Source organism: Sceloporus occidentalis, unplaced genomic scaffold, assembly GCF_023333645.1.
Source record: "Sceloporus occidentalis isolate IW3139 unplaced genomic scaffold, rSceOcc1.0.p SCAF_12, whole genome shotgun sequence".
Classification (NCBI taxonomy): Eukaryota; Metazoa; Chordata; class Lepidosauria; order Squamata; family Phrynosomatidae; genus Sceloporus; species Sceloporus occidentalis.
The window spans coordinates 23856299-23883898 of NW_028316992.1; the positions used below are offsets into that span (position 1 = coordinate 23856299).

At 44.1% G+C, this 27600-nt stretch overlaps 1 protein-coding gene across 2 annotated transcripts; it reads right to left on the reverse strand.

Annotated features, from left to right (window-relative positions):
* Nucleotides 1-52: 52 nt before the first annotated feature.
* LOC149305394 (uncharacterized protein KIAA2012 homolog) lies at nt 53-26183 on the reverse strand. 2 transcript variants are annotated; one of them, XM_089478093.1, is made up of 9 exons: nt 25780-26183; nt 14135-14303; nt 12648-12779; nt 10777-10970; nt 6685-6877; nt 5350-5483; nt 3403-3559; nt 1831-1933; nt 208-282 (listed from the first exon to the last, which is right to left on the reverse strand). In XM_089478093.1, the coding sequence occupies exons 1-9, from the start codon at nt 25864-25866 to the stop codon at nt 279-281; spliced, it is 1173 nt and encodes a 390-aa protein (XP_089334219.1). In that variant the 5' UTR covers nt 25867-26183; the 3' UTR covers nt 208-278. The 2 variants fall into 2 exon arrangements, with proteins under 2 accessions (XP_089334218.1, XP_089334219.1); XM_089478092.1 differs by lacking the exon at nt 1831-1933 and having other exon boundaries at nt 53-282.
* Nucleotides 26184-27600: the final 1417 nt, after the last annotated feature.

The following is a 27600-nucleotide window of genomic DNA, read 5'->3' on the forward strand; positions in this document are numbered from 1 at the left end:
ATCTTTTTCATAACATTGCTAGCTAAAAATCTATTTATTGGTTTATTTTTGTTCACACTTTCCAAAAGGTGGCTGCTGTAACCAAAAATAGATTTACGAGCTGATTATGAATAAAAAGGGTTCCTTTTTTTAATTGCAAGTTTCCTAGTACAACGTATACTGTGTAAGCACATTTCTGCTTCTTGGCCAGTAGTTTACCAAAATGATGTCTGTGCTTGTCATATCTGAAACACTTAAGTTGTTCTGTTCTGCATTTCCCAGGAATCCTGACGTTCTTTCTAACTGAGCAGCAAAAAGATATGAAAAAGACATTCTGCTCTTTTGTCATTGTTACCATCACTCTCAACAGTGGGAGGATGGAGAGAAAGCAAAATTTTCATCCCTTGGATGATTAAAAAAAAGCCTGGACACTTTTGCTATAAAGTCAACAGTGTATTTTTTTTTCTAGTTGTGTCTCTGTCTTTGCCTTCTTGTCTCTATGCCTTGGAGACTGTGTCTTTTCTGCAAGCATGCTTATTATAGCAAGTTAACAACTTTTGGATAGTCATGATCTGTATCTTTCTTAGAGGGACAGTTTCCTTATCAAATCCTATAAGCATAGTCTCTTTCACCAGGCAAGCAGGCAGAAAAGACAAGGCCAGTGAGAAAAGCTAGCTACATCAGATAGCAGACTCAAGTCACTTTGCTTCATTAAGAAGAAGGCCATTGCACCTTGAAGTTCTGACCATGAGGTTGCTTGAAATATACCAGGTGTTTGGCAGCTGGTTTAGTTACAAGACTGGACTGGTATCAAGGTTGGTGCTGCCAGCATTATCACCCCCGCCACCTGCAAGTTTCCAAACTACTTAAATTAATACTGAAATGTTATTGAGCATGTTCCATTAAATTGTTCAGAATAGTTAAGACAAAAAAAGATAGTGAAAAAACTCTAGAAGAATCTCTCCAAATGGTGGCAAGTACAATTCTCAGAGTACTTTCAAGCAGTTGTAATGAATTTATCCGTAGTGCAGTCCCACTTGCAATAATGTATATAGTCCTTGTCACTGCACTTCAAAAGAGGCTGTACAGCAAATGAAGGTGCAGAAAAAAGCCAGCCAAAATTGTTTGGGATGATTTTAGATTAGAAGGAAACCATATAACAACATTGAGGTCCATAAAATTATGTGTGATGTACAAACAGTGGGGAAGCTTTTCTTGTATTTAGGGTTTGGGACAGCTCGGTTTTTTTATAGGGAAAGCCCCTTATTTAGGGACCAAAGAAACTATCCTGTGTCCATGTTATACAGGATGCACAGAACCATATGTTTAAGCCATATAGTGTGAACAGGAGGAGTGGATGCATTAGTTACATTTAACAGTATTTGGTATGCAACACTGGCTTTGGTTTACATAACAAATGCTGGAGGGTCCATCTAGGCCACTGCAACTGGCAACTGCCTCTTTTACCATTCCTGCTGTTCCTTACCTTGCATTGGCTGTTGGGCTGATAGTATGAGATTTGTTCTGCATCCCTTGCTTTCAGGATATAATGATTGTACTCAACAGCGTTGCCACATAGGGCTGCCCATGAGAAATGGCCTGGTCATATTATGGTTCCTGTTACACTATGTGATTGGTGTCCAGTCTGCCTCTGAGCTGAGTGGTGGAGGTGTAACTTCAGAACCCAGATACTTGTTTGACCACCATCACTTATGCCAACCTGTTTTAAAAAACTAAATTTCATGTGAGCTGCTATTCTAGGAGCCCAGATTAGCAGACGTGAGCAGTTACTGACTCAGGATAAAGCTTTTCCAGTGGTGGCATATGCAATCCTGGGGGGAGGGGGCTCACCTAGCATCCCTTTTATCTTCATTTAGATGGCATATTAGAGGTAGAATGGAGCTGAAAAGGTGTAGATCAGGAGAATCCAAATCAAGAGGCTGGAGCTCTTTCCCTGTAAGGAAACACCAAAGTGCTTGGATTGTTCTAGGACCATAACTAAAAAGGGGGAAGAAAACAGGATTTTATAAAACTGTATCTCAAAGAGAGAAAGTGGGCTTTGTTCAGTTTTTTCTCCCTATTATATAGTACTGTCTATCTTGGGGAGTGCCCAGAGGCATTCTGTTGGCCACTATGATGAGCAGAATTGAGGAGTACTATAGCTAATGGTCAGGAATGCTGGGAATTGTCTAACATTTAGAGGGCTAACTTTTGTGCATTAGAGGTGTCACATGTTCCCAGCCTTAAAATCTGAAAGGCTATTCTTCCACTTGTCTGTCCTTCACATACATTCTCTGCTGTGTGGAACCGGTATTTTTTTCTTCTAATGTGCCATGGACTTCAACTAGATTTGTTCCCACTGGGTACAACTGCTGCTTTCTTTCTTGAAAACTCTCGAGGTACCTGGAGACAACGGCTACATCCATACTGCAGAAATAATCTGGTTTGACACCACTTCAACTGTCATGACTCCATGCTATGGAATTCTGGGAATGATAGTTTGTTGCAGCACCACAGCTCCTCTCTGGTGCTCCAACTAACTACATTTCTCACAATTCCATAGCATGGAGCCATGACAGTTGAACTGGTATCAAACTAGATTATTTCTGCAGTAGAGATGCAGCCAATGATTCATGTGCAGCCATCAGTCCTGGAGCTACCACTTCGACTAATACTGTGTTAGACCATGGCTGCCATTGTCTCGAGCCACTATGAACTAGGAGTACAAAATAAACATTAACAAGTGGGACCGGCAACCAGACCTTGCAGTGTAGACATCTTCTGGTTACTGTTCCAGTAAACTATCCATGCTCTCCTCCATGGTCCTTCATTGCATCCCCCCTTTTCAGCTGTTCTTCCATTTTTCAGCCTCAGCACTCCATAGCTACTACAGCATGGTCAGTCTTTGTTGGGCTGTTTTAGGTCTTCTCCACAAGGAGGATTAACATTTATTTCATTTTATTCTGCTGAGCCTCTTTATACTTTTGTTTCATGTGAGTAAGTGGTACTCTTCTGGCTATTCAAGTGATGGTATTCAACCTTAATGTAATATTGTTATTTCTGGAAAGGGATCAATTTAAACTCCAAAAGATAAAGACATATTCAGGACACTGTGGAAGACCTAGAGCAAGCGCCCCCTCATCACATTGAGCGTGCTTTTGTCTTACACCAAGTAGAACACTGTTTCTGTTTTGACAAGATGGAGGGAGGGAGAACCTTTTGAAGTGAACACAGAGACTGCCTTTGATGCATGCATATTTTCTAACTTAGTTGGGTGTAGGCCAATTAAAACAAGCCGACTCAATGCAAGTTTTTAAAGCAGATGATAGGGACAGATGGTAAACTGTTACTGGCCAGAATTGGAGAGTACCCTTTTACTAAATCACTGTACTGCAACTGTTCATCCACGGTACACAGTCGTACCTTTTAGCTTTTTCACTTTAGTTTGGGTCTCCCTTCCCAAATGAACCAGCAATGGAAGGACAACAAGCTCTTTTGAGAGTTCACTGCATGTAGTTTTTTTCCAAGGAGCCCTGGGTGAATCTTCAGATATCTGAGGCAACCTGAAAATCTCTGGCACCTGGAAGAAAAACAAAGCTTCAAGAAACTTTATTTGACACCACCCATCCTTGACATTTTTGACGCCACCCATTTCAAATGACTCCAAGTGGATTAAAGCCACCCTTTATACTCCATAAATAATTTCCTCAAAAGTCTTATTCTGCTCTGTGAGGAATCGGCACTCCAGGTGGGCAGAGTTCCCAATAAAATTCTGGTTCTAAAAACTGTGAGGCTTTTGTTCTTCTGAGGAGTTACACCCACTTTGAAATAATGTACAGGAGAATCAATGTTTGTATTTATAGCAGGATGAGAACAGTCAGAGTACAATATAGTGCCCAATTAGTCACACTTACTTGCCTTTGACTTCAGTAGGATGTGCATCTGATTCGTTGCATAATTACTCAGAAGCGAGTCCAACAGACATGGGATGGCAGCAGCCTTAGGCCATACTTAATAGGATTGACTCTACTACTGGGAAATGAGAGGAATGTTTTAAGAGGGAGGTGCTGGGGGAAAGGGCAGTAGAAGCCCCCTAACTATTTCCCTCTGTGGGACAATAGAGCTTGGTATGCTACAAAACCTGCCCCAAAGCAAGGCTTTTCCAAAGAAACTGCTACTGGGTCTCCACTTTTTCATTGAAATAGTTCATGAGTGGAAGCTTCTCTGTTTTATACAATTTTGACATTTGGATTGAAATAAAATGATTTTTAAAAAAGCAGAGAGAAAATGCAGTTTTTAGTACCATTTGCATACACTATGTCCTAGTATGAATCAGTGTAATTTCCAAACTAAGGCCTGTTACAGACTGCCAAAATAAAGCTGCTTCGGGTCTCTTTGGAGGTATGCTATTTAAATGATGCATGCATCCTAAGAATCCAGAAGCTGCACCAAAGCTGCACTCCGGTGCTTAGGAATGGAGTGTGGCTTTGGCACGACCTCCAGAGTCTTAGGACCCATGCATCATTTAAATAGCATACCTCCAAAGAGACCCGAAGCAGCTTTATTTTGGCAGTCTGTAACAGGCCACAATCTGCATTCTTGGTTCATTGATTCAACTGTACGTGTCCATTTGTCTCCACTGGACATCCAAAAGCTAGAAATAAGTGTCCATTTGGATACACAACTGTTACTTTAAAAATGCCTTGTCCCAAGTCCCTAAAACTAGCTTGCCATTTTAGGTATGCCAACAGATACTAGCCTGTTTCATGTGTTGAACTAATTTTCAATTCTTAGTCCAGCCAGCTTCTCTAGACAGGATGGATGTTATTTTGTCCTTTGCCTCAGGCAAAAAATGTCTTGGGCCAAGATACTTAATTGCACAAGGCTATATAAAAGGATTTTTTGCTTTTACTCATGTATATTGTTTGCGGATTATTAGCTGCAAGTTTCTTAGGAGGAGAAGCCTGTAAGAAATGATGTCATGAAGCTTTCCATTTTACAGATCGCTAGGGATTCTGTGAGAAAGCATGATTGAAAAATACTAAGCATTACCTTTTTTTTTTTTAGCTGTAAATTTAATAATTTGTATGCAGGGGTTCTCTGAACCTGAAAATTATTTCAAGGGTTCCTCCAGGATAAAAAGGTTGAGAAAGGCTGCCTTAAGAGCACTCACAGGCTGACAGAGAACTGAAACATTTTCAGCTTTACTACCAATGAACAAAGCAACTTTTTAGCATCTTAAGATGTGTCATTTGTTTCTTCAGCAGATTCCACTAGATGCTCCCCAATTTTTGCTTCTCCCCCCCCCCCCCCATCATTTATTGTCTTTACTAGAAAAGTTGCAGTTCTATTAAGGGAAAATGCACCCACCTGCTTCTTATGTTCCTTTGTGACTCCCCCTCTCTCTGAGCTTGCTCCTGGATGGATAGGAGGGAACAAACCTGTATCCACTGAAGGAGCCCCACTTTTTCTTCCATCAGTATTCTTCAGATGTCTTTGGGTAACTGTCAAAAGTTTGGAGATGAGAGATCAAATAACAGTAATACAAATCAAGTTAGATGTGCTCAAAGTCTCACTGAAACCAAAGTGGTAAATCTGGTGTCAGAAATACTACCTAGCTGAAAGCTATCATAACCTCGAAAGAGACAAACATTGTGTCAGGATTTGCTACCTATCCTTCTACTTTCCCCACATCCATGGATAGCAAAATCCAGTAGAGGAGACCTAGGGGCTGTCCGCAAAAATGAAAAGAAGGCGTTTCAGTTGGTTTGAACCCTATTTGCTTAATTGATGCATGTGGCCAAAATGGGAGAAAATCAGAATGATGATGTGCTCTTGGGACAAGATACCAGAGCAAAATAACCCCTGGTTTGCTCCAGATCAAGCTGTAAACTATGAACTAGCAATAATAATAGCATGTACATTTCTATACCACTTATCAATGAACTAAGCACTCTCTAATAAGTTTACAATTTATGAGCTAATTGGCCCCAACAAGCTGGGTACTCATTTTATGGACTTATGAAAGGATGGAAGGCTGAGTCAACCTTGGAGCCCTGCCTGGAATTGAATTCACAACTTTATGGCTCCAACACTGGCATTTAACCACTGCGCCATATTGCACTAGTGAGTGGACTGCATTCCGCTGCAAAGATGTGGGAAGGAGCTGGTGAGCCAACAGTGCTATTTCTGCTCACAGCTTTTTTTGTCACCCACCTATAAAACAATTGTACATGGCAGTGAGTGGTTAGGTGCACCATCGACCCATCCATGAGGTGAAATATCAACAAACATGGCTCCAATAGAGTACCATGGGAGAAGGGAAGAAAGCAGATATGTACAGAGGGCCTCGATGATTCTGCTGTGCCGATGTGTCACTAGGCACACTGATGTGTCATATGGGTGGTCAAACACATGTGTGATCGAGTGGCCAGTTGCACAGCTGATTGTGTGGGACAGTGATTGGTCAGCAGTTGACTGGGATGAGGGAGGTGACTTGTTCCATGTGTTTCATTTCACTTCACTTCAGTTTTCCACTGAGATTTAATTGTAACAATAGATGAAGGGACAGAGGGAGTTAACTTCTCCTGCTTAGGAAAACTTTTAAAGCTTTAACTGGAAGAAACTATTGGTTTCATTAGAAAACATCAGCGATATTACAATAATCAAATTATTTTTAATTGACACACAGCTGTATTTTCTTACCACTGTAAGAGATCTTTCTTCCAGGGAAAAAACCTCCATAGAAAGTCACATGAGGTTGCTCACACCATAGATCAGAAGTGTCAATAATAGTATTTGCCAAAGTTGGATAACGGACAGAGAGATTTGGTCTTTCACTGTGGTCTGGTTCCTCCTTAGTGGCTGCTTCAACTTGGTGAACCACTGCCCATCTCTCCTAGAAGACAGCAGAACATGTGTTTCTGAATAACTGTTTCTGCTGCATCTTATAGATTCCACAAGAATTACTTTCCTTTCCCTAGCCACTTACTCTGGCGGGGTACATACCACCGATTTGTGGCGGTCTGCCACCGCCGCCAGTAGGTCCGCGGGGGAGCTGGAGCCTTCAGACGGCCCGACTCCCGCGCGGACCGAAAAAGAAGCTCCAAAATGGAGCTTCTTTTACCGTCGCGTTTGCGACGTAGCGAGGCGCCAGGGGCGCGCTCGCTACGTCACAAGCGGCGCGACGCGTACGGACGCTCAGCGTCCGATACGCAAAGATGGCGGCGCCCATGTGAAAGGGGCGCCGCCATCTTGTACGTATAGAATACGTACTAGGGTTAGGGGGGTGCGGAAGCACCGCCCCTTCCTAACCCTAGTACGTATTCTATACGTACTAAATGGCGGTGTGTATCCCGCCTCTGTCACTTCAAATCAGACCAAGACATTTTTTGCTTGACTCAGAGCAGTACATGAAATGCCCAGACCACTCAAGTCAAGATGTACAATACCCAGCCCAAACAAAGTTATTTCACCACAACACACACACACACACACAGGCACAATCCCTCAAGCATCTCTCCTTGTCTCTGGCAGTAAAAACAGTATAATGGCAAATTAAATAGCTAGCCATTTGCTGTATTTGTATAACAGTCAAATCAGCTCCCTGAGGCAGCTGCTTCATTTTCTGTAATGGTAGAGCTGGTCCTGGATGTCATGGCTGTCTTTGGTGGCTGGACCATGCAGGCAAGTCCTCGAGTCAACTGTATTATGGCCTATGAAGAGACCACCATGATCAACCCTTCCATTAGGGAAAGCAACGCAGGCCACATTACATTTCCATTGGTCACAGTTAAAGGGCACCACATTGTTATGAGTTTAATTAATTAAATAATAATTGATGGCAGAGCAGTGTGTCATCATTTTTATGCAGGGGTTTTCCATCACAAGTGTTCATTTTATCTCAAACCAGTGTGGCAATTGTTTCCATTTTTGTTGTTGTTGTATGCCTCCTATCATAGGATTTTCTTGGCATGTTTCTTGCCATCCTCTGAGGCTGAGTGTATGCGACTTGCCCAAGTTCACCCAGTGAGTTTTTATACTTGAATGAGGAATCAAACCCTGATCTCCAGAGTCATAGCCCAGCGCTCTGGCTCTCTTATTTCCATTACTATACAACATGAAAAAAGTGCTCTATTTGCCAGCACTTCAGTTTTATGCCAGTAGGTGGAACCAAGTGGTGTCAAGCACAACGGCTGTCAAAGGATATCACATTTTTCTGATTACCAGAAAGGACATTGAAAAATAAATGAAGGCTTCCTAAATTGTTGAGTTTATAGTTCCACTCTGAAATGCTGACAAATCTTAGGCACACATACACACCACACAGCCTATGAGTGTCATTTCACCTTGCTTACTCCTATGTGAAGGAGAGACTATTGCCTTTATGTGGGCAGAGACTACATCTTATTAGGACAAAGAGCTGGCAAGATCTGAAAGGCACTGGGACCAGAGACGGAGGGAAGGGTCACTTTGTGTGATGGAGAGGAAATTTCAATGAGTGCAGCTTTATTCACCTCTGTAGCAATCACTATAGTTTAAATTGATGGTCTGGATTTGGGACTTCTTGGTGGCTTTCCCAGGCTGTGAAACTCCCTTCCAAGGGAAACTAGGTTGGCCCCCTCGTTGCCCTTCCACCAGCAGACACAGACCCTTTTATACAGGCAATCTTTTGGCAACTGACTGGTGCTAAGAAAAGGGCTTACAAAGTGTGTGATCCTTTTTTGCTTGCTTTCTTCCCCAACCCCACTGTCCTATTAAATGGTTTCAATTTCGTATTTGTTTTGAAACAGTAATCTATTTAACTGTATTTTCATCTCACAAATGGTTGTGCTTGTAATTCTTATCTGCTTTTCAAAGTGATGTTGTGAGCACCAGGAGAGAAAGGAAGGATGTAAATGAAATTAAATGCTATGGTTGCCTTTATTTAGGACTCTGTTTAAAGCAGGGTCAAGAATTGTGCAGACCATGACCCACATGTGGCCCACCAATCTCACCATTTCCTATCTGCTAAAATTAGTTTCAGTCCTAAATGTGGATAGCTGTGCCTGAAGATACCTCAAGGGGCACAGTTGTCCATTTTAACTCTATTCCACTCTCACACCACACACATTTTAACTCTATTCCTCCCACAAACCTTCTTTCAAACCAGAAGAGACAGAGATGGAAAATAGGGCAGGAAAGGCCCCTAGATCCTCTAAATGCATTGCAAGGTATTCCCTATTTCAATGGCTCTCTGGTCAAAAGACAGTTTAAATTATCAGCCAAAGAATCCTCTTCTGGTGTCTATGATCAAAGTACAAACCCCAGAAAGATTGCAGAGGATGCAGCCATAGCAATTAAAGGGGAATCAAAGTGTTATAACTATATAGTGTGAAAGTGCTGGCAGACTGAGCAAGCCCACATATAATCGTCTTCTGTTTTGTTGTGATGACAGGTGCTGTACTTCTATTTAGCTTAAGAGTAATTATTTCTAAATTTCAATCCACATATATAAATTAAGATATGTAATTGTTAATGCATATCTGTATCCTCTTTTATAATCTATTTTAGTGATGCATTTTCCTCTTTTTGACAGTACATGCTAAACTGCTGGGAATTTTTTGGCATCCAAGTCTGTATATATGTGCTATGGAAGACTGTGGTGACAATAATAAACACCATTCTTATTCTTACTATATTACACCATCTACTCCACTCTTCTGCTTTTATTGTTAGAGTCACTCATATAAAACTGTATATAAAAATGTAATATAAACACAGTTAGAACATCCCACTGAGCTAGAGGATGGACAATGCTTTTAGCCATCAGCCTACTTTCTCACTCCTTTCTCTGCCTCATCCCACCAAATATTATCAAGGTCCATACTTATCAGGCCACATAGTAACACAACATAAATTTATATCTCTCCCACCCAGCTCTTCAAGGTATAGAAGCCATAACCAGCACCTGCTTTTCACAGGAGTTAGAGGCCTTACAAACTACAAAGCCAGTCCTGTCTAAATTATTTAATACATCCATCCCCCACGCTCAACTTCAAAATGCTCTTACATTTAAGTTGAATGAGCTACCCTTAATGATACTGAGATAATGATAGTGAAGTCCCCTTCCATATGAAGTGTGAAGGGAAGTTTCAAAGCTTGCCATCCTAACTCATTTAAGCCAAGCTCATCATACATAACATTTCAAATCCAGTCTGCTACCCCAGACATTAGGCAGAATGAGAAGACTGGGAGCAGCAAAGTGGCAACCTTATGGCCATTCCTGTTTTAATTCCCAGATTGTCCCATTCTGCTGGAGGTCAGAGCTGTGTATGCCACTCTTACCCCAAGGCCCCTTAACCAGACTCATTACAAGTGCAAAAGGGAGCTTCTGCTGCCAATCCACTGAGCTGCTGTAGATGGGACAGAGATGGAGCACTATTTTGTACTTTGTCTCAGGCAGCAAACTTTCTTTGGCCTCTCCTGCAGAATGGAGAGCATTCTTGTCTTCACTTCTTAATAGTTCCAGGAGTACTAAAACTATGAATGTGATTTTATTATCTTTGGGCTGAACTTCAAATATATTACCTTAAAAATGTCAGTGGCAACTATGGGTAAGTCTATCTCTCCACTTCCACGTTTTCTTGTATAACTAAAATATAATCATGCCAGTGGTCCTGACACATCCATTCAAGCCACTTTCAACAAATGCTGCAAGAATATTCTGAATGGTCTTGAATCTGAAGGAAACCAGAAAATCTCCCAGCTTGTTGAAGCCAGAAGAATACTAGCTCATAGGAATGAAACTTGTAATACCCCTGGGATCCCTTGGTATGCTGTATCCTGGCTCCTGGTGGTCTCCTTTGTTTGCTGCCATCTCAGGTGAAAGCTCAGTTTTCTGACTGAAATCCTTAAAGGAATTCGAGCTCTTCCTCTGACATGTTTTTCTTCAGAGTTTTCCAGCAGCTTGACTTTATTCTCATATTGCTTCAGAGATGAAGAACCAAGGCCTGTTGGATATAAAAGATCTCTTTGCTTAGTGAAAAAGTACGATATAATCCTACACATGTGTGCACAGACTGAATATCACTGTGCTCAGTGCTGATTACTCCTAAACACCACTTGAAAACGTAAAGATGGGTCGGTGGGCTAGAGCTCATAGAATCCATGCTAGCTGGATGATTCTGAGAACTGTAGTCCCCCCCCCAAAAAAAACCCACAACTTTCCCAAGCTCTACTAAGTGTGTAGAGAATTCGGCAGTCTGTTTAAATCCTGGTAATTTCCCTTGGAAGGCAAGTATATGCAGTTTAAATGGACTCTTCCTCATCTTCTGTTCTGACTGAAGAACATTCATGCATGCATCCACACACAGAGATGGGGAATGGCTCAAAGGTAGTCTGAATATTAAAAACAGGATGTACAGGCACCTGAGGCAGAAAATCTTAATACCTTCCTTCTATTACTAATTAATATTCAGCACATTCTTCTGGGAAATTCTCCTGGATCAAGTCCCTTTGAAATGAAGAGGAGAAGTGAGAAAGCGAGATGTTCCAGTTGTTGGCAGAGCAAAGGCTGAAGGAAATATTAATTTCTTCGTGGAGGGAGTCCCACATGCAGGGCACAGTCGCCTCAGAGAAAGTACACTTGGGTGTTGCCTCTGACCACAACTCAGAAGGCTGTGGCAAAAGCAAGAGGGCACAACAACTGATCTTAACAGACAGAAGGGGTAGCATGGGAAGAGGTGTCCCTTACAAAGCCCAGTTCCAAGTTGTTTAGGCCCTCAACAACTTATATTGCACTCAAAGATCACTTAGGGCTTTACCACACATGTCTTTTAAAGTGTCATAAAAGTTCCATAATAGAGCCTTTGACAATACCTATCACATACAAATGTTTCCCTCTGGTTGGTGCCTTGTCCTCCAAGTGTGGTTAACCCACGGAAAAACCTATCAATAAGATCCCCATTGTGCTGGTATAGCGCTAGTCCACAGGGCAGTAATTATCCTGTGGTAGTTCCGGGATTGTGCAGTCATGTGGTGTCAATGACTGGTGTTTTCCTCTCCACCCTCTCCTTTGCTATTCCACTGTTAAACTGCATTAGCAGAATTCCAGAATGTGTTTAAAAAAACAAATACACATTCACACAAAGAAAAGGCACATTGGGAAGGGCATAGGGCAGGGAAGTAGGGTTAAGGATGAGGGCAGAAGATAGCATGCGTTACCTCCAACAGACCATTTGTTCTAATGAAGGGACATGATGTAGGGAGGGCTCCCAATCCGGTATGTACACACATCCCTTCATTAATATGATTGTGGTGAGAATGAAGGTCCTGTGGTAAAGTCCTTAGTCGCCAACACAGATGATACAATAAAGAGGCGAGTACATCTCAGCCCCCAAATTATAGTATCTACCACAGCAGCCACATCAACAGTTGATGAAACCTCCCAGTGCTAGATCTGTACAAAGTACATTACAGTAGTCCAAATGAGATGGAACCAATCCATACAAACCACAACTATACCAGTAATAGGCACAGCTGGCACCCTAGTCAAAGGTGAGAAAAAGTACTCCCAGCCACAGCCAGCCTCTGGGCAGATACCAAAATCAGATCATACATGTCAGTATCCCATATTAAAATATATTTATTTTATACAGTACTTGTATTAATTTGTTCTTTTAACTTACTCTGTATATATGGGCAAGGTGAGCAGAAAATATGAAGAAGATTATATTTTGGTGGAACAGCTGACAGATCTTGTTGTTTCTTTCTGTCATCTTGTGAATCTTCCTGAAGCAACAAGGGGTCCTTAATATATCCTACAATGAACAAAGTATACATAAGGCACTTCAAAAAAGGTGGCATGTGGACACTGGTCCAGTTGATTTGGCATTTTCTTACAGCAGGGATTTCTTTGGTCTTCCAGTTGTTTTGGATTTTGCTTCTCTGAATCCTGGACCACTGGCCATGCTAGCTAGGTCTTTTGAGAGCAGATTTCAACATATGTGGAGGACCAAAGTTTGAAAACTAATTGGATAAAACACAATGACTGGTAGCAGCTCCACAGGGTTTCAGAGTGGCTTAGTGGTTTGAGTGCAGGACTAGGGGACTGGAGACCAGTGTTAGATTCCCAACTTAGCTGTGAAACCCACTGGGTGACCTTGGGCAAGTCACATGCTCTCAGCCTCAGGGGAAAGCACTGGCAAAGCTTCCCCTGAACAAATCTTGCCAGAAAACCCCACAATAGGTTCGCCTTAGAGTTTCCATAATTCAGAAACAACTTGAAGGCACACAATGCACATGTTCTCTCACACACACGTTTCCCAGTTCTAAAAGGATATGATGGGGAATAAATCTGGGGTGTTTTGCATTTACTCTACCACTTTAACCAACTGGACTGGACACAGCACATTAAGAAAACAGACAGACATTGGATCTAGGAAATCATGAAGAAATGTAGCAGTATGTGTCCTATCTACTTGCTCTTAAAATCAATAGGTCCCAGAGCATTGTTTTACCACTGCTTAGTTACAGATGTCTTCAGGATGCCATTCTGTGTTCTTTTTTAAAGCAACATGAAAAGCTCCTATATCAATGGATTTGGAAGCAACAATGAACTCAAAGTCTTACCCAGTGATTCCCAAACTTTGCTCCTCCAGGTGTTTTGGACTTCAGCTCCGAGAAGCCCCAGTCACTGTGGTCAATAACCAAGAATCCTGGGAGTTGAAGTCAAAAACTCCCAGAGGAACAACATGTGGGAACCACTGAGACTCTAACCCACATAACAAGTGTCTTTTACTTCCATAAACAAGATATTTTTTTTAACAATTCCTCAAGGAATGCTTTTACAGCACTTTCGTTTTGGCATGTCCCAAATTGAGCCAGCAGGGTTTAATGGTCTGTGTGTTGGACTGGGGCTGCATCTATAAACTGCAGAATTAATGCAGTTTGACACTGCTTTAACTGCCATGTCTCAATGGGTTTGAATTTCCACTTGGCCACAGAAACCCAACAGATGACCTTGGGCAAGTCACTCTCTCTCAGCCTCAGAGGAAGGTGATGGTAAAGCCCCTCTGAGCAAATATTGCCTAGAGAACCCCAACAACAACTGTACTAAAGAGCCTTCCTCAGAAATATCTGTATTGTTCTCGGCTTGCTTTCTAGCTAAACTGACCTGCATTCTGAAGCTTTTGTAGTATGCTTGGATCCCAGGTCTGGGAGAGTTTGAGAAGATACCTCTTGTCTGAATAGCCTGGTCTCATCTGTCTGTCAGTTCGGAGATATGGCTCACTTAGGAAGTGAAGATATGGCCGCCAAGCAATCTCTTTCTTATCTGTCTGTAGCTATAATATGGGCAACAAAATGTCAAAAAGCTTAAAACATACAACTCAATAAACCTGACAATTGACAAATTTTAATCAGTTTTTCCCTATAGATCTGTGACAACATCTCTGACCATCCAGCAAACTGAACTGAAGAAGAGGACAATGCAGTGATTAGTGCGAACAGCCTCAAAAAGCATCTTAACCTCTCCTAATTCTTCTGAATATTGTGGATGAAGACAAGCTTCACATTTTAAGAACAATGGTGCATTCAGAAATTAATTTAACATTCTTCAGCGCGATATATCAGAGTTTGGAAAGTAATGTATTTGGACTACAATGCCCTGAATCTCCAAGCTAGCATGGCTAATGAGAAGTAGCTTTTCTGGAAATTATAGTTAAAAAAAAAATTCCTAGCACTTAGAACATATATTTTTCTGGCTCAGGGCAGGCACTAAAAACTAAAATAAAGTATGAATGCTTTCAGTGTGGTTAAATTTCAACTGGAACAAAAGCCCATTCTAAAAAAAAGTGTTTGTCGTCTAGCACCTGTGCAATCAGTAAATCTTTTTAGCACTTTATAACCACTTTAAAGAGATTTACATTTTCAAAATAAGCTGGAGGAGGAATATATCTACATAAAAACATTTATAAGCAGCTTTGTAATTATTTTTAAGTGCACACACTGCACGAAGAATGTCAGTTCTAAAGCATCATTTGAATTGATTGTATTACTGTTCCTCCTCTAGTCCTACCTGAGCATTAAAATGAGTTAAACTGATGACTAACTGAAGGAAAAGGCAGATGGAGAAGCCCATTTACACCCCAGAATTAATATCTCACTGGAACAAGACTGCCCATTCATTTGGATACATGCCTCAGTATGTACATAATTTTCCAGAAGCTAATACATGTACACAAACCTGTTTACATGCATACTGAACTCCTTAGCTGGAATAAAATGGTGCACAACTAAGTACCGGTATGTTTTCTTTGCTTTGGCTATAAACCACAAAACAAAAATATTAATAAAGTATTACTTAGAAACAACCGATAGATAAGCATAGCTCGTATGACACAGATTGTGATGACAAAAACAATGATGTAAGCAAAAGATTTTCAACATATAAACTGCAAAAAACTGCATTACAGCAATTATATATGGAGAACCGCAGCAATGGCTGCTACACTGCAGGTGAAGAAAACCTCTGATCACTTTTGGAACGTTCTATCAATTTTCACTCCAATTTTGACACACATGAATAAAGATGAAACACTTCCTGACAAAACAAATGCTACAATATAGGTCTAAGGCTTCATCTTTCCTATTCTGAAGCTGATGACAATCATAAAAACTTAGTGCTGGTAAAGAGATTCTATTTAATTAAAAAAAAACCAATTTAAACCAGACTGCTTAACCAACTTCTTAAGGTTTCTGTGAATTATTCTGCTTAACTGTTTTACCACCATTTTTAATCATTTGAAACTGGGTTTTATCTGGAAATGGGAAAGTGCCAAAGGCCTTAATAATGCAAGAATAAACAATCCATGTAGACAAAATGTCTCCTGTCACACTGAACAAAAACAAAACCTGTTGTCACTTGATCTTTAGCACTCTTGTATTTGTGAGATTGCTTAACAGTAAGAGGAACCTAGTTTTGGAATAGCAACAGCATATTACATGCAGTACTGTGCCAGCTAACTAATAATAATAATATTTAAATTCACAGCTGAGAACTTTATTCCTGCAGATGTTTATAGTCCTTTTAGTTTTTCACAGTGAGGACACATCATTTAACGACAAAACAAGAACACCTTGGGAAATTCACATGACGTCTCTTTTCAGAAGAAGATTCACCTTTGTTCTGGCTCAGTCTGACCCCACAAACACCTTAAAAATGGAATGGGAACTCATAAAGCTTTTCCAACCATTTTTTAAAAATTGGAGTGGCATTCAGTCCCATGACTTGTAGAATGAGATGATAAATCATATTGCTGTTGTGTGCGTTTCCAAATGAGCCCTGGTTTCACTACAATTGCATTCATTTTTTAAAAAACCGAAACAGGCCACATTCACAACAGCCATCACAACACATTTTGTCAGTTGCGTGACTGGGACTGCTGCTCCCATCGTACTCTCTTCCTGACTCTCCCTTAACCCTGCCTCCTTGCCCTGTGCCCTCAACAACATTCCTTTCAGTTATTTTATTTTTATTTTCACTTTTTTTCATGCAATCCCAAAATTCTGCTTCTATGAGTTAAATAAAGGGTTTTAAAACCCCTTTTAAAAAGGGTTTATGAGTTTTAAAAAGAAAGAAAATAGCAAAAAAAATAGGGAATTAGGTTGGTTGGGAATAGTGAGGGGGAGGTGGGATGGGGAGCGGAGGGGACACTCACACTATGTGACTGCTAGTATCGCAACTGCCCCACAGCAATGTTTTGCACTTGGGGACTTGGGTAATTGGGAAGTCATTGATAGGTTTCCCCTGTCAATGAAAAGAGATGCAGCAGCTACAGGTCGGAGGCATTGTCATGCAATAAATATCTCCAAGCTGCTTTTTTCCTGGTCTAACCATGTTTTAAAAGCTGCATGTAGTAATTTTCTAAGTTGATCCTAAGATGAACCTAACACAGGGTTTTCTTGGCAAGATTTGTTCAGAGAGTTTTCTTTTCTCCTTTTCCTGTCCCATTGCCCCTCACGGCTGAGCAGGGATTTGAACCCTGGTCTCTAGGGTCATAGTCCAATGCTCAAACCACTATACCACATTGGCCCTCCAATCTTTCACAGATGAAAACTCGGCCACGTGTGGCCAAGCAACATCTGAGTGCAGTCAAACTGGTGATAGTTATTAATAAAGAAAGCACACACAGTATAGGTGTTTGCTTTCACCTGAGCCTATTGGGAAGGGCAATATTCCACCCGCCTCATCTCCTCTCTTCTTACTGAATTAACTGAGTGCAAATTACTTTTGCTATTTGAATTAGTTTCCAGCAGCTGAAGTAAGCTGCAGACAAAGGGGGTCAAAGAAAGAAACTGGGACCTTTAAAAATAAGCTGAAAAAGTGGGAGGGCAGAGGATTATTTAAATTTATCCCTGGTAGCTGGAGAATATGATAACCACAAGCTTTGTCTGTCCCACTGCAGTTTTGAATCTACCCTCCCAGTGGTACAGCAGAGGTCCATCAGCTGCTTCTCTTCCACTTGGGGAGGCACAAGGATTGTGAGGGAATCCCACAATAACCTACAATGGAGGTACCACCAACAACTGGGATGAATGACACTGTTGTGTGCATATGTGCCTTCAGGCTGACTATGAACTAATGGCTACTCTATGAATTTCATAGGGTTTTTGAAGGCAAGAAATACTCAGGGGTAGTTTTGCCAGTCCCTTCCTCTGAAATCTAACCTGAAGCATCTGGCATTTATTGGTACTCTCCCATCCAAATACTAACCAGGGCTGACCCTGTTTTGCTTCCACAATCAAAAGGGATCTGGTGCCTTTAGGCTGTTTCAGCACTGTTTTATTCACAATTTAAGGGGGCAAAATGAGAATACTGCTATTTTCATTGGGCACTAATGATGATGATATTTATTTATATCCTGCCCTTCTCCTAAGACTAGGACTCAGGGTGGTTTACAACATTAAAAAATAATACAATGATTAGAATAGGGAGGGGAAAAGGAAGCAAGCTGCCTTCTACTGGAAGCCATTCCCCCCACACACATTGCACTGTGACCTAAACAAATTTTCTGAAGTCTGTGAAACAGTTTCATCAACCCAACTGCTGGAGCAGACATTTGAGAGAACAGCCATTGGTTTAAATCTGTTATACTCCTTGATTTGCTTTGTTTGATTAAAAGTATTTATACTGACATGTATCTCCCATGTGAGGCTTAAGATACAGTGAGATACAAACTGAATCCATAAGCAGCTGTAAAACATAGCTGGGAAGGTGAAAGATGTTGCACGAAGTTGCTGATTCATGTGCCTCATTAGTGACTTACTGGTGGTAGGAAAGTTCTCCCCCTCTCCTACCATTTTGTAGTCATTCCCCCCTCCCTGCTCCCCTTGCTGCCCTTTCCGCTGAAGCAAGATGTGAAATTTAGAGAAAATGACAAAACCGAAATTGGTCTTGGTTTCTAGCTGAGCTGAATGCCATTGTATTTTATTATTAGCATGTACCGCAGCCTTGTTATGAAAACGATTCAAGTGCTTTGAGTAATAGCAGGCATGCTGAGACCTGTCCATTTTCTTTGGTACCACAGCTAGTTTCTCTCTGTATTCAGTCTGTTCCCAGGTTCCAGTTTACACATTTCTGCTCAAGGATATTTGTGTAGGCATTTCTGGTTTCAGTGGGTTTAAAAGAAAATCTAGCAGCAAATAATCAATAAACTCAATGAGAATTTGCCTACCATAAAGAGGATCTAAGCTCTCGATAACTATACATTTTCCTATCCACTGTGGCAAGAGTAGGCAGTCACCTGGAGTATATCTGGAGAGGGGATTAGGATATTGCCCCCCCCCCCCCCAAACAACAATTCTTTCCCCTTGCATGCCATTTTCCTTCAGTATCCAAATTCCTAGCATTGCAAGTGAGTACAGTTGGCCCTTCTTCTACATGGATTTTTTATATACGGATTCAAGCATCCATGATTTGGAAATGTTCAAAACAAGTATAAATTTCAAATATCAAACCTTGATTTTCCATTTTTTATAAGGGACATCATTTTGCTATGTCAATATATTTAATGGGACTTGAGCATCCACAGATTTTGTTGTCCACGGGGGATCTTGGAACCAAACTCCAGCGTATAACAAGGGTCCACTGTATTTAGAAACATAATTTAGGCTTCCAAAGGAAAGGATACAGTAGAATCCTGCAGAAACCAAACACTAACATTTCAAAAACTTATTAATACAATGTACACATAAACAGAAGCCTTTCCATTCACATGTACTCTCTATGCTGCAGAACTCTCCTCTAGTGCATCTACAGCTGTGTGCGAAAATTCATTCCCAACTTTGGCACATGTGCTGACTCTGTACAGGCATTCAGTGTTTCATCTGAGAAAAGCACTGCCACTGCTGCCCACCTCAAGCAGCCCTTTCTGGGCACCCACACCAGCTGAAACCAAATCTAGTGATGTCACTGCCCCTTAAGCAAGATCCTCACATCCATGTGTTATTTGTATTGCAGATGTCATAGAGAATGCAACAACTTCTCTTTGGGACTGTCTCTTTGTATCTCAACAGTTATGATTCAGAGCTAGTCCATGCAATTTTATTGCATGAGGTGAAACAAAATGTGGAGCCCACCAGGCCACATCAATGCACTTGCAAAAATACAGTAATATTTTATTTCCTCTTCCTATAGGACCAAACATATTTACTGCCAAAAAGAAAGGATGGATGTGAGACCAGCCTAGGAATGCGACAACCTGTGAAAAAAACCTAGAAAAAATAGGGGACACATTTTTTCTGTTTTTAAAAAAGCCTTTTTAAAAAATTTAAAATGGGAAAAGATGGAAAAATTGGATCTTGAAATATATTCCAATCGGTAAAAGGTAAAGGTAGTCAGTCCCTTGACATGAATGTCTAGTTGTAACTGACTGTAGGGGGTGGTGCTCATCTCCATTACTAAGCCAAAGAGCCAGTGTTGTCTGAGGACTATTCTGGAGGTCATTTGGCCAGCATGACAACACCAAACACTGTTACCTTCCCACCAAAGTGGTACCTATTTATCTACTTGCATTTGCATGCTTTTGAATTGCTAGGTTGGCAGTAGCAGGGACTAGTGATAGGAGCTCACCCCATCATGTGGCACTTGGTCCTTGGACTGCCAGCCTTCCAATATTCCAATTGTCAGAATTGGATGAATAAAATATTTAAGACAAGGTGTTCATACATTTACTCCCTCAAAATTATTTCTAAAAACGATGTAACAGAAAGACTTTCATGTAAGGTACAATATCTGAATTGTTTCAGTTGGTCTTGGTTTCCTTTTCTCTGTTCTTTTGATGGGAATGAATGTTTTATGTCTGCTTGACACCATGGAGGATTAGAGGAGACAAGGACAGGTTGCTTACCTGTAACGGTATTTCTTCGAGTGGTCATCTGCGAATACATACAAATGGGTTTCACTGCGCCTGCGCAGTGCTGTTTGGAACCTACTGGAATCACTGGGCAGAGTTTACTCTGCAACATATTGAAACTTTTTGGCGGTAACTCCGCCCACCCGTTATAAGGCCCCTGCCTTCCCGCTCTTTTCCCCAGTTCCGCAATTTTTCCGCCAAGCAGGCGAAGGAAGAGAGCCAATGAGAGCAGGACACTGAGGGGATGGACGGGTGGGATTTGTATGTATTCGCAGATGACCACTCGAAGAAATACCGTTACAGGTAAGCAACCTGTCCTTCTTCTTCGTGGTCTCTGCGAATCATACAAATGGGTTTAGACTGACAAGCTAAGGTATGCGGCGGAGGGAGTGTCCTGAGACCAAAGCTATGGTAAACCAAAGGTCTATTTATTACAAATAAACACCCTGAACCATAAAGAGTCAGTCTTTTGTTCATGCACAGATAAAATAGCAATAAGTTTGCTGAACCTGAGAAGGGAACAGAGGTCATGCAAGACCGATCCCATAAGACTTGTGCAAATCAACATTCAACAGTATAAACAGTGTAAACTGTATAACACAAATATATCAGTAGTGCAATCAATGCAACCCTGAGACCAACACAGCCCTCCTGAAAGCTGCGTCTCGGATAGCCCTGGTGTCCAACCTGTAATGCTTAATAAAGGTGAGGGGTTGGGACCAGACAGCAGCCTTACAGACATCCTCCAAAGGAATCCCAGACAGGAATGCTGAGGATGCCGCCACAGCTCTTGTGGAATGTGACCGAACCCTGCCAGGGAGAGGTTTGCCCAGCAGTTCATAGCAGAGGTGGATGGTACTAGCCACCCATTTGGAGAACCTCTGCGTAGACACGGGCAACCCCTTCTTCGGTTCCGAGTAGCATTGAAAGAGTCTCTCGGACCGGCTGGAGGCAGCAGTTCTGTCCAGGTAAAACGCCAGCGCCCTCCTGACATCAAGGGAGTGCAGGCGTCGCTCCTCATCCGACGTCGGATCGGATGCTAGAGTGGGCAACACAATGTCCTGGCACATGTGGAAAGCAGACACCACCTTTGGCAAGAAGGTGATGTCCATACGGAGGACCACCTTGTCCTTGTGGAACCTCAGGAATGGTTGGTCCCTCCGTAAGGCACAGAGTTCGCCCGCACAACGGGCAGAGGTGATGGCCACAAGGAAAGCGGTTTTCCAAGTCAACAGTCTCAAGTCCGCTGTGGCCATGGGTTCAAAGGGCTTGGATTGGAGAGCGGACAGTACTGACTCCAAACTCCAAGCCGGTGTTGGTACCGACACAGGAGGATATAGGTTGGCACAACCCTTCAGAAAGCCCTTCACCAAGGGATCCTTAAAGAAAGACACCCTCCCCCCGAACTGATATTTAGCACAAATGGCAGAAAGGTAGCCTTTGATGGATGTGAGGGACAGCCCTTCCTCCAAAAGCGCCATCAAAAACTCCAGCACCACTGGAGTGGAAACCTGTGCAGGAGACAAGCCCTTCTGGTCAAGGAAGAGGCAAAATCTCCTCCATTTCAGGGCATAAGAACGCTGGGTGGAAGGTTTTCTGGCAGCCAGGATCACCGTCCTAACCGATTCAGGCAAGGCGGTCAGGGCCGGATCTTCCAGGCCACCAGCGGCAGGCTCTCGATGTCCGGGTGGAGAATTCGTCCGTCCTGGATCGACAGCAGGTCCGGACGGGGGTCGAGGCGGAGGAAGCATCTCCCGGAGAGGTGGAGAAGGGATGAGAACCACGGTTGTCTCGGCCACCACGGGGTGATCAGGATCGCCTGCGAGCGGTCCATTGTCATTTTGGACACCACCCTGACGATAAGAGGGAACGGAGGGAAGGCGTAGAGGAGCTCCCCCGTCCAAAGGAAAGCGAATGCGTCTCCAAGGGATCCGTCGAATCGCTTCCTGGAGCAGAACTGGGGACAGTGGCTGTTCCAGCTGGTCGCGAAGAGGTCGATCCGGGGGGTTCCCCACCGATCGAAGAGGTCGCGGACCGTCTCGGGATGGAGCCTCCACTCGTGGCACACCGATGGAGATCTGCTGAGGCGGTCTGCCAGCTCGTTGTCCTCTCCGGGAAGGTGAATCGCCTGGAGGAGGACACGTCTTTGGATGCACCAATCCCAGATGCGAAGCGTGAGGTCGAGCAGGGTCCTGGACCTGGTACCACCTTGCTTGTTGATGTAGTACATCACTGTGGTGTTGTCCGTCCTCAGGAGGACCACTCTTCCTGAGACAGCAAACTCGAATGCCCTCAAAGCCTTCTCCACTGCGAGCATCTCCAAAGCGTTGATGTGGAGGAGCTTGTCTTGTGCGGACCACCTGTCCTTGACGACAAGGTCAAGCAGGTGGGCGCCCCATCCCTCCAGGGATGCATCGGTTGTCAGCGTCAGCTGTGTCTGGGGCTGATGGAAAGGCATCCCGGCGCAGACGTTGGAGCCGTCTAGCCACCATCTGAGGGAAGCGGCTATAGGTCTGGGTACCGTGAGCCACTTTGAAGGTGGGTCCTCCAACGGAAAGAAGACGGAGAGGAACCAGGATTGGAGAGGACGAAGACGCAGTCTCGCCCAGGGGGTGACGAATGTCGTCGATGCCATGTGGCCCAGGGCGACTTGGACGTCTCTGGCTCTTATCCTTCTGTGTGAGATGCACGGCCTGAGGGACGTAGCCAGGGCCTGAAACCGGTCCGGAGGAAGGAAGGCTAGGCAGTTGTCGGAGTCGAGGATGGCCCCGATGAACTTGACCTGTCTGGTCGGCGTGAAGTGGGACTTTTCCTTGTTGACCACCAGCCCGAGGGAATCGAAGAGGTGCAAGGCGAATGAGACTGCCTCATGTAGCTCTTCCTGGGATTCGGCTGCAAACAGCCAGTCGTCCAGGTAGGGAAAAACCAAGAAGCCCTTCTGATGAAGGTATGCCACCACCGGTGCCATGCACTTCGTGAAGACTCGTGGGGCCGTGGCCAAGCCGAACGGGAGCACGTTGTAGTGGTACGAGTCGGAGCCGACAGCGAAGGCGAGGAATCTCCGGTGGGATTCTCGGATCCCGATGTGGAAATAGGCGTCCTTCAGGTCGACAGTCGCGAACCACAGGCCCTGGTGGAGGAGAGGCAGAATGGAGGCCAAGGTTACCATTCGGAAGCGACGGTAGTTCAAAAAGAAGTTCACTTGTCTCAAGTCCAGGATGGGCCTAACGCCACCATCTGCTTTAGGTACGGTGAAGTACCTGGAGAAAAAGGCCCGAGGATGTTGGTCGGGCGGCAAAGGGGAGATTGCCCCCTTACAAAGCAAGGTGCGCACTTCGTCGAGAAGGGTGTCCGAGGGGGGAGTGGACATGAAGGCTCCAGTTGGAGGGAGCTCTTGGAACTCGAGGGCATAACCCCTACGGACGATGTTAAGAACCCACGAGTCCGATGTTATAGAAGCCCAGGCGTTAACATAGGGCCTCAAGATGTCCAAAAAGAAGAGGGGTGAAGGGGAGACGAAGCGCGCTGCGTCCCTTCAGGCTCTCTTCTTCCCCTGGTCGGTATCCTGCCGGCGGGACTTGCGGTACCGAGGCGGGAAGGTGCGACGGCCAGAGGAGGAGGAAGACTGCGAAGGGAAGCGCTGTCTCTGAGAGCCTTGGTGCTGGGGCTGTCGGTCCCGGGAGAAGGTCCCTTGTGACTGACCTTGCGGCTGCCACGGGCGCTGTCGCTTCCGGAACGGAGAAGCCGGTGCTGAGGACATGCCGTGCTTCTTCGCCGCCGCCTTCATCCTGAACTTGCGGTTCAGGCGGTCGTCGGTCTCGGCGTGGAAGAGGCTGGTCCCGTCGAGCGGCATGTCCTCAATGGCCGCTCTAACCGTCGGGTTGAGGTCGGAGGCCCTGAGCCACGCGTGGCGCCGAAGAGCCATGGCAGCTGACATGGACCTCCCGGAGCAGTCCGCCATGTTCCTGGAAGTGGTGATTAGCCAGCTTCCGATGGAGTGCGCCTCGTCTCTGATCTCCACCAGCTGCCTCTGGATGTCATCTGGGACGTCCGGAACCATGGGAGAGATCCGTTCCATGAGGGTTTGGATGTAGGCCCCCATGCAGGCGGTGTAGTTGGCGGCCTTGACCCCAAGAGCCGAAGCCGAGTAAGCCTTTTTTGCCAGTCCATCAATTTTCTTTGCCTCTTTGTCGACAGGGGAAGTAGCCTGCTTCGGAACGAAGCTGTGCTGGGCTCCCTCCACAATGGCCGAGTTTGGTCTGGGGTGTTCTGCCAACCAGGAGCAACTCGCCGGGGCGACCCTATAGAGGGATTGGACCTTGCGGGAGGGTGCCGATAGGGCGGCCGGAGCATCCCAGGACCTTTTGACGATGGTCTGGAGAGAGGGAAGGAGAGGAAGGCATGGCGGAGTGGGGACCCGTCCATGCACCCTACGCTCTACCGGGTCCTCTGCGTCGTCCCCCGCGGCTGCGAGCTCGATGTCAAGGGCCCGTGACATCCTGACCACGTGCTCTGTGAAGGCCCTGATGTCGTCCGACGGCGAAGACGGCCCTGGGTTGTGCATCCTCTGAGGGGAGGCCGAACCTGAGAGGACATCCTCGTCCGAGGGTGCCTCCGAAGGTGGCAGCGGTTCGTCTTCAGAATCCAGGTCGGAGGAGAGGGGGTCCGTCACCCTGACCTGGGATCTCAGGCGGGCGAAGTCCACTGACGATCGGGAGCGTCTGCGGGATGAGGACGGCGACCTCTCACGAGTACGGAGTGGAGACGGCGACTTCTCGCGTCTACGGGACGGCGATGATGACCTCTCGTAGACCGACACGGTGGGAACCGATCTGGCCGGGTCGGCTTGGTCTACGGGGTGGGGGTTCAGCCTGGTGAACTCCCTCAGGGCTCTGTCCTCCGGCACCGACATGTAGTAGCGGCGCGACTGCACGTCATAGAAGAGGTCCGGGATCCCCTGTATGTGGGCCAAGTGGGCATTGTCTGAAAATCTTCAGCGTGATCGCGCAATGATGCAAGGATTTTGCCTTTTATTCCCAGTTCTTTTTGCCACCTGAAAATCTCCTATGATCCTGGAGACCAGGGTTTGATTCCCCGCTCAGCCATAGAAACTGACTGGGTGACCCTGGGCAAGGCACACACTCTCAGCCTCAGAAACCCCCATGATAGGTTAACAGGAGTCAGAAATGGGTTGAAGACACACAACAATAATTTTTCTGCGGAAGGGTCCATAGCTTTCATCAGATTCTCAAAGGAATCTGTAAGACAATGGGGTTAAGGTACTGGTTAAAGTTGCAAACTACTTTCATATTCAAAAGGGTGTATAGATAGAAAAATAATTTTGCTGTGATCTCTACATTCGTAATTAAGCTGCCACATGATAACTTTTAAAATTATAACTCACCTCAGGATCAAAATGTACCTCCAGCTTCTCTTGTTTCTTTCTGATCACCTGCCCAGTACCACGACTTAACAAAGACAGACTGGACATTGTCCAACTAGTACATGCACCGATTCAGTGGGCTTTCCATGTGCTTCCAAAAAGGTTAGTTTACTCCATTTTATGATATCCCTTTCTGAGTTCTGACCATAAAGCTAGATAATGCTGTTAAGAGTGGCTCTTTAAACCAGACATCAGTCTATAATTTTGTTTTGGATTAAAAGTATGAACAGAAGCATCAAAACGACTGCATAGAAGTTTGGTCCTCTGTTATTTCCTCTGCTGGTTATTATGTTTTTTAGCATCTACCTTGTTTCTTCCATTCTGGTTGGCCCAAGAAATCTGTGAAATCTGCCACCACCATGCTTACTGTGCTCTGAGGTTGTTTCTGTGTTGCTATGGCAGCAAAAGGAAATTAAGTTGTTTAAACCAGCAAGAGGGCAGGTCAGGAAGAAAGAGAAAGAAAGCAGATTTGGGAAGGCATCAGATTTCAGGAATGGATTGTGCTGAAAAAGCCTCCCCTTCCCCCCAAACTGGAAAAGCAACATTATCCTTCATGCAGCCGTCATGCAAATTCTATTTTTTCCCCAATAAAAAGGGGCACAGATCTGGATTTTATATGAATTGCAGCCGGTGCATGTGTGAAGTTTTTGTCATAGGCTGCATAATTACTTGCTCTCCACTTTTTGGTGTGTCTGTGTGTGTGTTTAGGGGGATGATGAAGATGCCAAATATTATGCTTCAGGAAAGAGCTAGTGGTCTTTTGTGATCAGCCCAAAATATTTCACTAATCTTCCTCCTGATCTCTATCCTGCCATTACTGTACTCCTTCATTTTTCGAGTCATTTCAATTTTTTACTTGCTAGCATTTGCCAAGACCATCTCTATCTTTCTACAAAGACTCACTTCCATTTTTTTGAGTAAAAAATTGTACCATTGTAAAATTGCAGGGCAACGCTTCTGATGAAGATTTGAAGAGCTAGGCACCCCCTTACTTGCCAATTATTCTCCCCTCATCTGTGTAAGCACAACTATACCTGAAGGTACTTCCCCTAGTTGTGGGCTCTTCCAAACTGATGTAAAGAAGTGTGCCTTCTCCTTGAGTTTTGCCAGTTGTTACTGCCACCATGGCTGCTGCCAACCTGCAGAATTAATGCATACTGACACTGCTTTAACAGTCATGGCTCCATGATATTGGAATCCTGGGATTTGTAATTTGTTGGGGCACCAGAGCTCTCCAACAGATGTCCACTCATGCCATTCTTTTGCCTGTAGCAGTATCTTGGATCTCCACTAGGGCTCTTGTTGTTGTTAGCTACTCTCAAATCAGTTCCGGCTCATGGCAACCCTGTGGATGAGACATCTCCAAAAATCCTTATCCTCCACTGCCTTACCCAGATCCCAAGGTTTTAAAAAACAAACAAACCAGGACATGGTTTCCTGAGATGGCTTCATGGTTTCAAGTGGAAATCTTCTTCTCTGGAGTTTTTATAAAATTCTGCATGAAGTGTAACAGGGTCATTTAACTCATGCTCTGATGGACTTTGTTGTTGTCAAGTCATTTCCGACTTATATCAACCCTAAGGTGAACCTATCATGGAGTTTTCTTAGCACTATTTGTTCAGAGGAGGTTCACCATTGCTTTTCCCTGAGGCTGAGAGCATGAGACTTGTCAAAGGTCACTCAAAGGGTTTCATGACCAAGTAGGGAATCAAACCCTGCTCTCCAGAGTCATAGTTCAACAGTCAAACCACTACGCCCCATAGGACTATACCACTATAGTTC